The 13,294-nt window shown below is 43.2% G+C and overlaps 1 protein-coding gene across 1 annotated transcript in view; it reads right to left on the reverse strand.

The window, feature by feature from the left end:
• PTH2R (parathyroid hormone 2 receptor) overlaps positions 1-13,294 on the reverse strand; it is a 473,569-nt gene that overhangs the window by 144,792 nt on the left and 315,483 nt on the right. The window contains exon 8 of the mRNA XM_082261344.1: positions 9,804-9,864. Within this exon, the coding sequence (XP_082117470.1) occupies positions 9,804-9,864 (61 nt within the window). The remainder of the gene's footprint in view (positions 1-9,803; positions 9,865-13,294) is intronic.

Here is a 13,294-nt window from a genome sequence, read left to right on the forward strand (position 1 = left end):
TGCACAGGTGATCAAATACCACCAAAAGAAAGCTCTGTTTGTGGGAAAAAAAGGACCTCAATTTCATTTGGGTACAGCGTCGCACGACCGCGCAATTGTCCGTTAAAGTCATGCAGTGCCGAATCCGGGGCTTAAGTGGTTAAAGTAGCAGTCAGCACTCCCATTAGGATCTGTGTTCAGCGTTTGCAAACTGGAGTTGTATGGTACTTTTCAACAAAGCTTGCTGAATGCCTATGTGAACCAGGCCTAAAACACAAAGGGATTTACTCACAAACCAAGCAGAATAAAAAGCAATTAAACATGAGACAGAAACCAACTTCAAGAACCACCTCAAACAGTACTTAAGGCAGGCGTAAATGACATCATAACAGAAGCAGAATAACACATTTTGAGAGTTATAACCTCTTCCTCTTTTAGCACTCACTAACACTGAAAATGAAAGGTCTTAGTATAAAATGCTTCTGTGTTAATTCACAAAGGTAAGAGATAGTAATCATGACATTCAGGAAGTGAAGGTTCGGTAAATATCAGAATCATTCTGTATTTACCAATCCCATGTTTGCCATCCTGAAAAGCAGGCCCCTGATGTGAGCCCCCTGCTGTGCTCTGAAGTTTGTTCCCCTCCATGTCCCCTTCCACAACCTGCTACCTCTGTCAGTACAGAAGGGAGGGAACAGGGATGGGAGCTGGTTGCCAGCACCTAGTGAAGTGGATAGTGACAGGCAGGTCACAGTGGGGGTTATTTTCTAAAACTGCAGGGTGCAAAATCTGGTGCAGCTCTGCATAGAAACCAATCAGCTTCCAAGTTTTTATCTCAAAGCTTAACCATTTGCCAACCACCCCATAGCGCATTTACTGCTTCAGGGTGGCCGCGCTATGCTGAATCACGTATTTCACCGCCATTACTAGTGAAAAAAAAAAAAACAATAAAAATGACATAAATCTTACCTGTAGTTAGTAGACCCGATAACTTTTGCGCAAACCAATCAAAATATGCTTATTGAAATTTTTTTAATTAAAAATATGTAGCAGAAAACAAATTGGCCTAAAATGTTAAAAAAATTTGATTTTTACATTTTTTTGGGGGAATGTTTTATAGAAGAATATGAAAAATATAGTTTTTTTCAGAATTGTCGCTCTTTTTTTGTTTATAGCCTAAAAAATAAAAATCGCACAGGTGATCAAATACCACCGAAAGAAAGCTCTGTGGGGAAAAAAGGACATCACTTTTATGTGGGTACACAGTGGCACGACCGCATAATTGTCTTTTGTAACGCAGTGCCAAATCACAAAATAGGGCCTGGTCATTAAGGGGGAAAATCTTCCAGTCCAGGAGTAGTTAAAGGTATGCAATATCACATAACAGAATAGTAATACCATCAAGCAGTAACCACAGCGTCTGAACAACAGGTTCAATTCAAAAGTCACAAAATTGCCTTTAGCACAGTTACTCTCCTTCTCTTCAGATGTTAGTTATAACCATAGGTAGAATCTATATTGGAGCTATCAACTAAGACCCAGGTGACAAAAAAAGAGAGGCGGCAATGAACACCGGCATTGCCGTTCTTTACACTGAGTGTGCTCTTCAATCGTAGCATACCTATTCTTTTTTCCTTAAAATGTTTATTTAAAGGTATGCAAGCAGCAATATCACATAACAGAACAATACATGCCTTCCACTTGTAAAAGCACATCCCCCACTACACTGAAACATTAGCTAGACACCCAGTTAACCCTTTGATCGCCCCTGATGTTAACCCCTTCCCTGCCAGTGTCATTAGTACAGTGACAGTGCATTTTCTTTAGCACTGATCACTGCAACAATGTTACTGATCCCCAAAAAAGTGTCAAAAGTGTCAGTTAGGTGTCCGATTTGTCCACCGCAATTAAATAAATAAAAAACAAATAAATATAATTATCCCATAGTTTGTAGACGTTATAACTCAGAGTTTCTCAACTCCGGTCCTCAGGGCACACTAACGGGCCAGATTTTAAGTATTACCTTGGGGAGATGCAGTCTGAAATACTGCCATCACTGAGCAGCAAATGATATCACCTGTGATGTATTTCAGTTTTCTTGCAAACTTGGCCTGTAAGGCCCCTTTCACAATCGGGAGTCCGTTGGCGGACTCCGTTTTTTCTCAACGGGGGATCGAACTGCCGATCCCCCGCTGAGCAGGTGGGTGGCAGCTCTGTCTCTGTGCTGTGTGCGGAGACAGAGCTTTCAGGTCCCCGCTGTTCTCTATGGCGGAATCGGATGAGATCGGACCGCCTGTCCGTTCTCATCCGATCCCATCCGACAGGACGGATGGAAAATAGGGTTTTCATGCGTCCAGATTTGACGGATCGGATCGGATGTCAGCGGACATATCTCCGCTGACATCCAATGCCCCATAGAGATGCATGGGGCGTCCGTTCAGATCCGCCTAAAAAACTGACAGGAGGATCTAAACGGTCCGCTAGTGTGAAAGGAGCCTTAGTGTGCCCAGAGTTGAGAAACACTGCTATAACTTTTGCACAAACCAATCAATATATGGTTTTGAGTTTTTGGTTACAAAAAAATGTAGCAGAATACATATTGGCCCAAATTGAGAAAACATTACTTTTTTTATTGGATGTGTTTCAGAGCATAAAGTAAAAAATATTGTTTTGTTTTTTTAAATAAAAAACGCAGAAGTGATCAAAAACCACCAAAAGAAACTTCTACTTTTGGGAAAATAAGGACATACATTTTATTTGCATACAGTATCGTAAAGTCTCATTTTTTTTTATAATAAAATAAAAAAAAATTGTACTTACCTTCTCTGTGTAGTGGTTTTTAACAGTGCAGCCCGGATCCTCCTCTTCTCGAGTCCCTCGCCAGTGCTCCTGGTCCCTCCTTCCTGCTAAGTGCCGCCACAGTAAGCAGCTTGCTATGGGAGCACACAAGCTGAGCTGCAGCTCCATTTGTCCATTCAGACACGGAGCTGCACCTAGGCCCTTCCCCCTCTCTCTCATTGGCTGACTGAGTTTGATTGTCAGCAGCAGGAGCCAATGGTCTCAGCCAATCAGAAACGAGGCATTTGTGCACATCGCTGGATAGGGATGGGGCTCAGGTAAGTATTAGGGGGGCTGAGGGGGGCTTCTTCACACAGGAGGCTTTTTATCTTAATGCAAAGATAAAAAAAACATCTGCCTTTACAACCACTTTAAAGTAACACAGTACTGTATCATAAAAAATAGCCTGGTCAGGAAGGGGAGTAAATCTTCTGGAATTGAACAAGCTGGAGTTAGAAGCTGATTGGCCACCATGCACAGCTGCACCAGATTCTGAGCGCACCAGTTTTAGCAGATTTACTCAAAAACATGGAATTATGAACCAGAAAGAAAAGAAAACATTTTAAAAGTTATTCCCAATGTCCACTTATCTATTCATAATTTGCCTGCATGTTTTATCATTCAGTAGGATGATAATTCAGATTTCTGTCCCATCATCTACACATAGGTATAGAATATGTCCTGAAAGCCAGTGGCATTTCTGGGAAAAGAAAGCAAAAGAATGTGTGGGTTGAAATCTTCTCTAAATATTTTCAAATATTGACAGCTCCAATGGCAAAGGTCTGCAAAGCTGCATTTGCTACAAATAGAGGATTCTTTAGTAAATGTCAATTTTGATGAACAGAACAGTTATTAACACATTAACCATGAGTTGACTATTATCTCGGATCAGTACAGTGATGCTTTGGTAAATAAACATTTCAATTGCTATTAAAAACACATTTCCAGGTGATTCCTAACTTTTTTATGTTAGTATATATGTAAAAGACATGCATTTTTCCTTTCCCTTCGCAATGGTCTAGTGGCCACCCTTATGCTTATAAGTAAACAGCCAAGATTACAAACTTTTAATGATGTAGAAAGAGATGTATTAATTGTTTAATGATGCAGAAAAAACAGAACATTGTCTATCAAATACTTACCGTAATTGTCCTTTCCTGATGGACTCCATGGCAGCATATGTTTGGGTTTAGCCCCATCTCCACTCCTACCCTATAGGACCCCACCCCATAAATCTTTGCTCCTATTCAGCATCCGTGTTCTGTACCTAGCCTACTCAGGAACTGGGAAGGGGCTCCTGCTGCCATGGAGTCCATCAGGAAAGGAAAATTACAGTAAGTATTTGATAGACAATTTTCCGTTATCCTGACAGACTCCACAGCAGCATACGTTTGGGAAATAACTCGCCGTGCAGTCCCAGGTGGGCAGATGCTGAACCAAGATAAGTTTAATTGACACTGTCTACCGACAGGACTTGTAAACCAAAATCAACAGGAGATAAAGCAGCTGGTTCAATACAATAATGGGTCAAGAAAGTGTTGATAGAAGACCCAGAGTCTGCCTTGCAGATTACTTTGGGGGCGACGTGTCTTGAGACTGCCCAAGATGTTGAGACACTTCGGGTTGAGTATGCTGTCACCGCCTATGGAGGCACCAAGGCCTTCGCTTTATAGGCCCACTGGATGGCCTGAACGATCCACACAGCAATGGATCTTGACGAAGCATGCATCCCCTTGTTTTTCAGGACAAAAAACGAACACGGATGCTGAATAGGAGTAAAGATTTATGGGAGTGGGGTAGGAGTGGAGGCGAGGCTAAACCCAAACGTATGCTGCCATGGAGTCTGTCAGGAAATGGGATTTTATACCTACCATAAAAACCATTTCTCTGAGTTCATCGACGGACACAGCGCTCTATAAATCATAACTACTGGGTTTTATTGCCTCCTCCAGGAGTAGGACTAGGTGGGACAAAAACACCTGGCTACGCCCATGGGTCATCCTTAACAGGTAAATAACCCCCTCTCTGCTCTAGGTATTCAGTTTAGTAGCAAGCAGTATTAGAATTATCAAAAGAGAGGGGTGGGTGCTGTGATGAACTCTGAGAAATGGATTTTGCGGTAAGTACAAAAATGCAACTTTCTCTTTTGTTCATCGACACAGCGCTCCGTAAATCATAACTACTGGGTCGTCCAAAAGCAGTGCCAAAAGGAAAATGAGGGATGGGGAAAATAACCCAAGGCTAAAAATAAGAGCCCTAACGAGGACACAGTATCCTTAACTGGGTCACAGGAGCTCCATCTGAAAAAAAACTTTAAAGCAAAACACCCCTCAGCAGAATGCAAACCTTGTGGCCAAAGGAAGCATTCATAGATGCCAAAGTATTTACTTTGGAGAATTTGGTGAAAGTGTGCATTGACGACCGCTTTGCAAACTTAAGACACTGACACTTGATGACGGAAAGCCCAAGAAGTACTCAGCACCCGAGTAGAATGCCCCGTGACAGGGAAAGGAGGAACGTGACCTTTAACCACTTTACGACTGCTCACAGTAATATTACTGCGGCAGAGTGGCTCGTTATCGTCTGACGACGTAGTACTACGTCGTCAGACACTCCCCCTTCTGGGCGGCGCTTGCGCGCCGCCGGAGGCTCGCTCCCGCTGTTTTCATTCACAGCGGGAGTCGGGCCAGGGGAGGAGCAGCGGCGATCACCGCTGCTCTTACCCGATCGTCGGGGATCGAGTCTGGAGATCCGCCCGCTGTGTGTAAACACAGCGGGCGGATCTCCATAGTGACAGGGAGTGACAGATCGGACTGTTCAGCATAGCTGGACATCCGATCTGTCCATGACTCACTCAGTCACCTCCCCCCCCACACGTCAGTAAGCACCAGGCATACATTAACCCCTCCCTCTCCAATAAAATTAACCCCTTCCCTGCCAGTGTCATTTTTACAGTAACAGTGCATATATATAGCACTGATTACTGCAGTAATGTCACTGGTACCCCCAAAAGTGTCAAAAATGTCAGTCAAGGGTCCGATCTGTCCGCCGCAATGTCGCAGTCCCGCAAAAAAAATCGCAGATCGCCGCCATTACGTGTTAAAAAAAAAAACACCAAAAATGACAGAAATCTTTCCCTTTGTTAGTAAACGCAATAACTTTTGCGCAAACCAATCAAAATATGCTTATTGCGATTTTTTTTACCAAACATAGGTAGCAGAAAACAAATTGGCCAAAATTTTTTAAAAAAATTGGTTTTTACATCTTTTTTGGGGGGAATTTCATATAAAAAAATGTTAAAAATATTGTTATTTTTTCAAAATAAACGCTCTTTTTTTGTTTATAGCGCAAAAAGTAAAAATTGCACAGGTGATCAAATACCACCAAAAGAAAGCTCTGTTTGTGGGAAAAAAAGGACGTAAATTTCGTTTGGGTACGGCGTCGCACGACCGCGCAATTGTCAGTTGAAGTTGCACAGCGCCGAATCGCAAAAAGTGGCCTGGACGGAAGACAGCAAAATCCTCCGGTGGTAAAGTGGTTAATAGAATAGGCCTGAGTCACAATCTAGTGGATGGTAGCCAAAAAAGCGGCCAGCCCTTTTCTTGGTCCTTGTGTAACCACAAAGTGCGAGTCTGACCTCCGAAAGGACTCCGTAGCAGCCAGATACACCCAAGTCACCCGAACCACATCCAAGGTATGCAAAGCAAATTACCTGGGATGAGCCGGCTTGGGACACAAGGAAGGCAGCACAATGTCCTCATTCAAATAGAAGTCAGAGACAACTTTGGGCAGAAATGACGAACCACCTTATTTCTATGGACCACTAAATAGGGACTACGACAGAATAGTTCTGCCAACCCCGATACCCTACGGGCCAATGTAATAGCCACCAAGAATGCCACCTTCTGGGACATCGTAGGCAAGGGAATCTCCCAAATATTCTCAAATGGAGTTTTTTGGAGAACTGAGAGCATTAAATTTAAATCCCATGGCGGCAAAAGAGACCATACAGGTGTAGCCACATGTTGAACCCCCTGAATGAAGGTACAAACTAAAGAGAGTGTGGCTAGGGGTCACTGAATGAAGATTGCCAAGGTAGACACCTGGCCCTTGATGAAACTCAAGGCAACTTTCTGATCAACATCTCGTTGAAGAAAGGCTAAGATCCGAGCCACAGAAAATTATTGAGGATGAGTGCCAATCCATTCACACCAAGAAATGTATGCTTTCCATGTACTATGGTATATCTTGCTGGAAGACTACTTCCTCGCCTTCACCATAGTAGGGATCACTGATCCAGACAAACCTCTTTCCCTCAGTACCTGGCTTTCAATAGCTAAGCCATTAAAACCAGTGACTGTACAGCAGGATGGTAGATCAGCCCTTGGGATAACTGGTCTTCTCTAAAAGGTAGCCCCCAAGGGGACGTTTACGGCCACCAGAATGACTGGAAGACCCTCACCTTTGATTCCTCGCAGGAACTGCAGCTTGAGCCTAGGATGATACTGGCCATACTGTACCCCTAGGACGCCTGTGGCATCTGCCAGAGGAAACTGTGACCTCGCCATGAACTTCCTGTGGAGCTGAACCTGCTGAAGGAACTGCATGCAGGTCTGTGCAAACAGAACTATCTTGAAAGTGGATACCACCAGACCCAGGAACCTGCATGCAAGTCGGGAGAGAGAACTGTCTGTGTGACAGCAGGCTGTGAATCACGGCCTGTGGTTACCGAAGTGTGTCCAGAGGAAGGACCACCCTGGTCAGAATTAAAATCAGACCTAGGTAAATCAATTTCCTGGACAGGAATAGGGAGGTATGTAAACAAAAAGTGTAGCGCTGAAAATCTTAAATACCAGTGAGTGTCCAAATGAGTGCTGTAACAAAATATTTATGTAATGAGAACAATAGCCACATATCAAACTAAAATGCCGCTAGTCCAATTGCTAAAAATCTAGTCAGAAAATGATAGGTCCTTGGAGAAGCATGTTATTCAAACACAATTGGAAAAATAAGGAGAAGCTCTTCTGATTCTGTAGGTTAAATGAAAAACCACCAGTGCACTTCTTATGTATGTAATCAACTCAATTAGTGTTCCCCTCCACTGTGCCTATGCACTCACCAGATGTCTGGTGTATATACACCTTAAGTTCTATTCGGCAGGTACTGTTTTCAACGCTCCCGGAATCGTTTCCACAGTCATAACCTGGTTTTCTTAACTCCTTAACCCTTTTGCATCCACTGCTATTCAAGATGAACAATATAGCTGGCGGGTCCACTCAGATCTTGCACATTATTTGATAATGGAAATCGGCACAGCTTTACCGCATTTACTAAGCTCTGGGGAAAATAAGTGCAACTGCACTTGTAGAGTGCACAGTATATTTGCCTTTAGTAAATCAACCCAATTGTCTTGTGAACGACAAGAAAACAATACTCTTTATATATCAACAGACAGAACACAAAGTCAATCACTCTTAAAAAAAAAGATAAAACAATATTTTTTTTTATATTTCATTTAAAAAGCTTTTTTGACACATGTCAACATTTAGGATAATGTAAATTACATACTCAGAATGGCATATAATGATGCAGTGTGGTTGAAGGAACAGCATTGTAAAATACTGTCGGGAAAATCTGATAAAGAATTTTCTCAGCTAAAGCTGATCCCTGGATAGGACAAAAATCTTTACATTTGAGATTGTTAACCACTTAACCCCCGGAAGATTTTACCCCCTTCCTGACCAGGGGGTATTTTGTGATTCGGCACTGCGTGACTTTAACGGACAATTGCGCGGTTGTGCGACGCTGTACCTAAACTAATTTGACGTCCTTTTTTTCCCACAAACAGAGCTTTCTTTTGGTGGTATTTGATCACCTGTGCGATTTTTTGATCATGCGCTATAAACAAAAAAAGAGCGTCAATTTTGCAAAAATAACAATATTTTTCACATTTTTCACATATTTATATGAAATTCCCCCAAAAAAATGTAAAAATCAAAATTTTTTAACATTTTTGGCCAATTTGTTTCATGCCACTTATGTTTGGTAAAAAAAATCGCAAATTTGATTGGTTTTCGCAAACGTTATCGCGTTTACTAACTAAGGGAAAGATTTTTGTCATTTTTGTTGGGTTTTTTTTAACGCGTAATGGCGGCGATCTGCTGATTTTTTTTTTGCAGGACTGTGACATTTGGGCGGACAGATCGGACCCTTGACTGACATTTTTGACACTTTTGGGGTTACCAGTGACATTTCTACAGTAATCAGTGCTATACATATGCACTGTTACTGTAAAATGACACTGGTAGTGAAGGGGTTAACTTTTTTGAGAGGGAGGGGTGGTGTGTGTCCCTAGGGGCGTGATTATAACTGTGATTGGCTGTGGCTTGAGCTGTAAGAACAGTAATCAACGGTCCTACATAGTAGAACCGTATGATCACTATTCCTACACAGGGGAGAATGACAGTGACTTGTTTACATCAGCCGCCTGCCTTTCTCCCTCTCCACCCGACAATCGCGAGTGACCGGCGGACATCGGGTCCGCCGGTAACACGCGCAGGAGGGTCCGTGACCGCGCGGGAGCGCGCCTCCGGCGGCGTGCGCTCGCTCCCCAGAGCCTCACAGCTAGTGACGTACCCATACATCAATTTGCCTGTGAGGGGCTGACCGCCGCAGTATATGTACTTGCGGCGGTCGGCAAGTGGTTAATACCTTCAGATACCCATAGGGCACATGGAAATACTCCACAAGACTCTCTTTAAAATGTGACATGCAGCTTTCTATTTAGCAGTACTCTGAGCAATCAGGAATTCTCTATACACTTCTTTTAAAAGATCCAGCAATAGTGGGGTCAAAACATTGCTCGAAACCCAAAACTAGTATGTTATGTTCAGAGCCAATTTGAAGGTCTGAAGAAGGTTAAGAGACCGGCAGCTGATTGGTGGCTTACTCATTTTCTTTCAAAGAATGCATCTATAATAGCTTACCTTGCATCTGCTACCGTCACCCGTACTACTGACCACACTATTACAAATACAGCTGGAAAACCTACAGAGACAAAATAATACTCACGTTACTAAAAATTACAGTGGTTACTGGTTCAACATCAACTAGACTGTTTTTATACTTCAATTGTAGTTCTCAGATATATATATATATATGTATATATTAATTGTTTTTAAGTTAATAGTTTTAGTTTAATAATGGTTACATTTTAAAGTAATTTAAATACTTTAATTAATTAATTACATTATTATATCTAACAGGTTTATCACTATAGGTAGGTAAATGACGAATGTTGACTTTAATTTAAAGTGCATAGCTATAAATTCATAAAAGTGGTTGTAAAGGCTAATTTTTTACCATAATACATTCTCTGCATTAAGATAAAACCATTCATTCAACTCCCTCCCCCCGGCCCCTAAATACTTACCTGAGCCCTATCTCGATCCAGCACTGTTTCGGAAAGCAGCAGTGCTGCTCTCTCTCTCCTCACAGGACTCAGAGGCATTAGCAGGAGCCATTGGCATCACTACTGTTAATGAAATGCTGTGAGGAGGGAGTAGGGGGCAAGGCTGAGCTGCACTGTATCAATAGGCGCACACAATACAGCTCAGGATTGAGCCCCTACATGTGCCCTTATATCAAGTGGGTTGCTTTGGGGCAACCAATGAAGAAGAGGAGCCAAGTGCACCAGCAGGGGGCGCCAGAAGAAGAGGATCAGACATGGCAGGATCTAAGGTTACATCCCCCAGATTTTTGTTGTGGCCCCCCGGGCAACCAATGGACATTGTCTACCAGAAGAAGCTTTCTGCAGCAGCGGACTGCATCTCTCAAGACTGAGTGTCTGTGACAGAGTCCACCCAGGACACTCCCTCCCCCCCACCCTAAACAGGCAGGAGTGGAGAGATGGATCCATATGCACCACCTCCTCCCGCCCCTGTCCTCATGTATGCTCCACCCACATTCATATTCCCAGCCAGTGCTATGTCAGAGAAGATGTGTGGGTGGGAAAGTTGAAGCAATGCAGCCGGAAACTACATAGTGGCTGCAAGATTGATTCCTCAGCCTGAGCCACCAGACCAATCTGGGGTGAGTGAAGCTAGCTCTACACTATGATTGAACTCTCTCATTTCCAATGTCCCTCCATTCTCTCCCCATCCCTCTCGCCCCCCCCCCCCACTCTGTTCATGTCCAGTTAGCACTCAGGGACAACTTTAGTGCTCCGGAGATGGCTGACAATCCGCTAACTAGAGTAACTGATGGGGTTTTTACTCACAGGTTTAGGATTCCTCTGTTTTAATCCCTTCCTGCCCAGCCCTAGCATCCCTTTAGGGGCTTGTTTACATGTGTTTTGGTTTATGAGGGGTAACCTGCATTCAGATCGCTCTTTAAAGAGCATTTAGTAGGCGGTGAGGAGTGATTGTATTACTCCTCACCACGTGTTTTAATCTCTAGAAACCCACACTAGTGCACTGCAACACTTGAATGGGACGTGGTCAGCAGGTGCTGTGCCCATAGAAAGCAACTGAGGATATAATTTCTGCTACAAACTGGAAACCAAATATCACAGGGGCAGCGTGCGTACACCCCAGCCCTGTAAAAGATAAAGGTGACCAGCGCTATGGAATATCTAAAAAGTAGGGAATAGATAAATACAGGTGTAAGGGGCCACAAACCAACCTCTGGCAAAACCAGGGGCACGATATGTGTGAGAAAAGGGGAGTTTGTATACGGCGCTACCTGTTTGAGCAGTTTCTCCAACAAAAAAAAGAGAGGGATAATGGCCCCCACACAAATGTATGTGCACTAAAACAAATAATGCAATGGTAGGTAAAGTGCTGAAGAAATTAGTGCAGGGGGTGGATTGACATGCACCCCCCAAAACCAAAGTGCACAGTGCGAGTTAAATAAATAATATAAGTGACTGCTCATATAAATAAATGATAGTGACTCCTCATATGGATAAATTCAATAAATAGAAAGTGCATAAAATATAATAGTTATTTATTGCCTGTGGTAGTGCCAGTGGAAAGTGTACAAACAATACAATTGTGGTGAACCAACAGTGGTTAAAATTCTCATTGACAATAGGCAAAAAATATAAAAACACCTTCCAAATGTGGTAAAATAGTGAATGGGTGATTTAAAAAAAGAGAAGGTGTTGTGAGGTGCCTAAAGGTGAAACCAATAGGTAACACTCTCACCCAGTTTTTCCTCTTCTGGGCCAGGAGTGTATGGTAAATAGCCACAGAGGGAGAACGGTTCAGTCTGGGGTTCCTTCAGCCACTGGGAGCTACCTCCCTCGGATGTTCAAATCTGTGGTGCTCAAACAGAAAGAACAAGGGACCCCAATAGCGTAGTATGCAGTTATAGGTACAAAGGCAAGTGTAGATAACTTACATTCGGACCGATCACATCAGCTGTGTACAGGACGCCGGGACGCTTCCACGTTCCACGGCTCCAAACCACTCAGACCGGAAGTGACGTGTGGCGTACGTAGCTCAGCCCTACGCGTTTCATCATCAGACGTCTACTGGAGCCCCCGCTCTGTCTGTAAATGTCTGTGGACTGGAGAAAAGTGCCCTTAAAAAAATACCATTATCATCAGCTCTGAATTGCGCATGCACAGCACTAGAGCCAGCCTATTAGACAACTGCCAGGCTTGGCCTCAGATTGGGCAGCAGGGCAGGTTCAAGTGTGTGCCTGCACAATGGCATCATGCTCCTTTTGGGCATGGCTTATATTCACATGCCCTACCACAGGCTGAACCCTGCAATTCACTAATTGGCTGGCTCTGCTACCGCACATGCGCAGTTCAGAACCAGAGTCAAAGGGATTGTTTTTAAAGCCTTTTCACGCCAGTCACCCACCTGTGGTGAAGAAAAGTGTACGGTGAGACTTGGAAGTCACGGATGTAAGGGCGGACTCGGATGTAACGGGGGAATGCTGTGGAATTTGAGGTAAGGAAGGACCCTGACATGAGCATGGTGCTCATCCTGACTGCCGTTCTCCATATGTTTTTTTTTTTTTTTAATTCCTTGCTCCTAACTCCTGTACTCTGTATATTATGGATAGATATACAGTACATAGTACATAGACATAATCAAGGTGTTCATTGTCTCCACTGTTGCTGGTTTTAATGAAGTTGAACAAAATAAAATGACATGATTCCCCCATCCACATATTTGACACTGCCCTGCTAACCAACTGTACTCTGCCCTACTGATTTCTGTTTCTGTATACCGTCCTGCTGACCTCCCATCCCCTGCCCCCCTGACATTTTTTACTGCACCCACATCAGACTGGCTAGATCCAGCCCTGGGATCAGAGCTGCTCTGTGCAAAACTATTGCACAGAGCAGGTAAATATTACATGTTTGTAAAAAAAAAAAAAAAAAAAAAACTTGAACCTTTACAATCACTTGTGGTAATATGGTTCATTTTGTAGAATATACAGTATATTCCTAACCCCCTAA

The sequence above is a fragment of the Pelophylax lessonae genome, assembly GCF_965119305.1.
Source record: "Pelophylax lessonae genome assembly, chromosome: 6".
In the NCBI taxonomy this organism is placed as follows: Eukaryota; Metazoa; Chordata; class Amphibia; order Anura; family Ranidae; genus Pelophylax; species Pelophylax lessonae.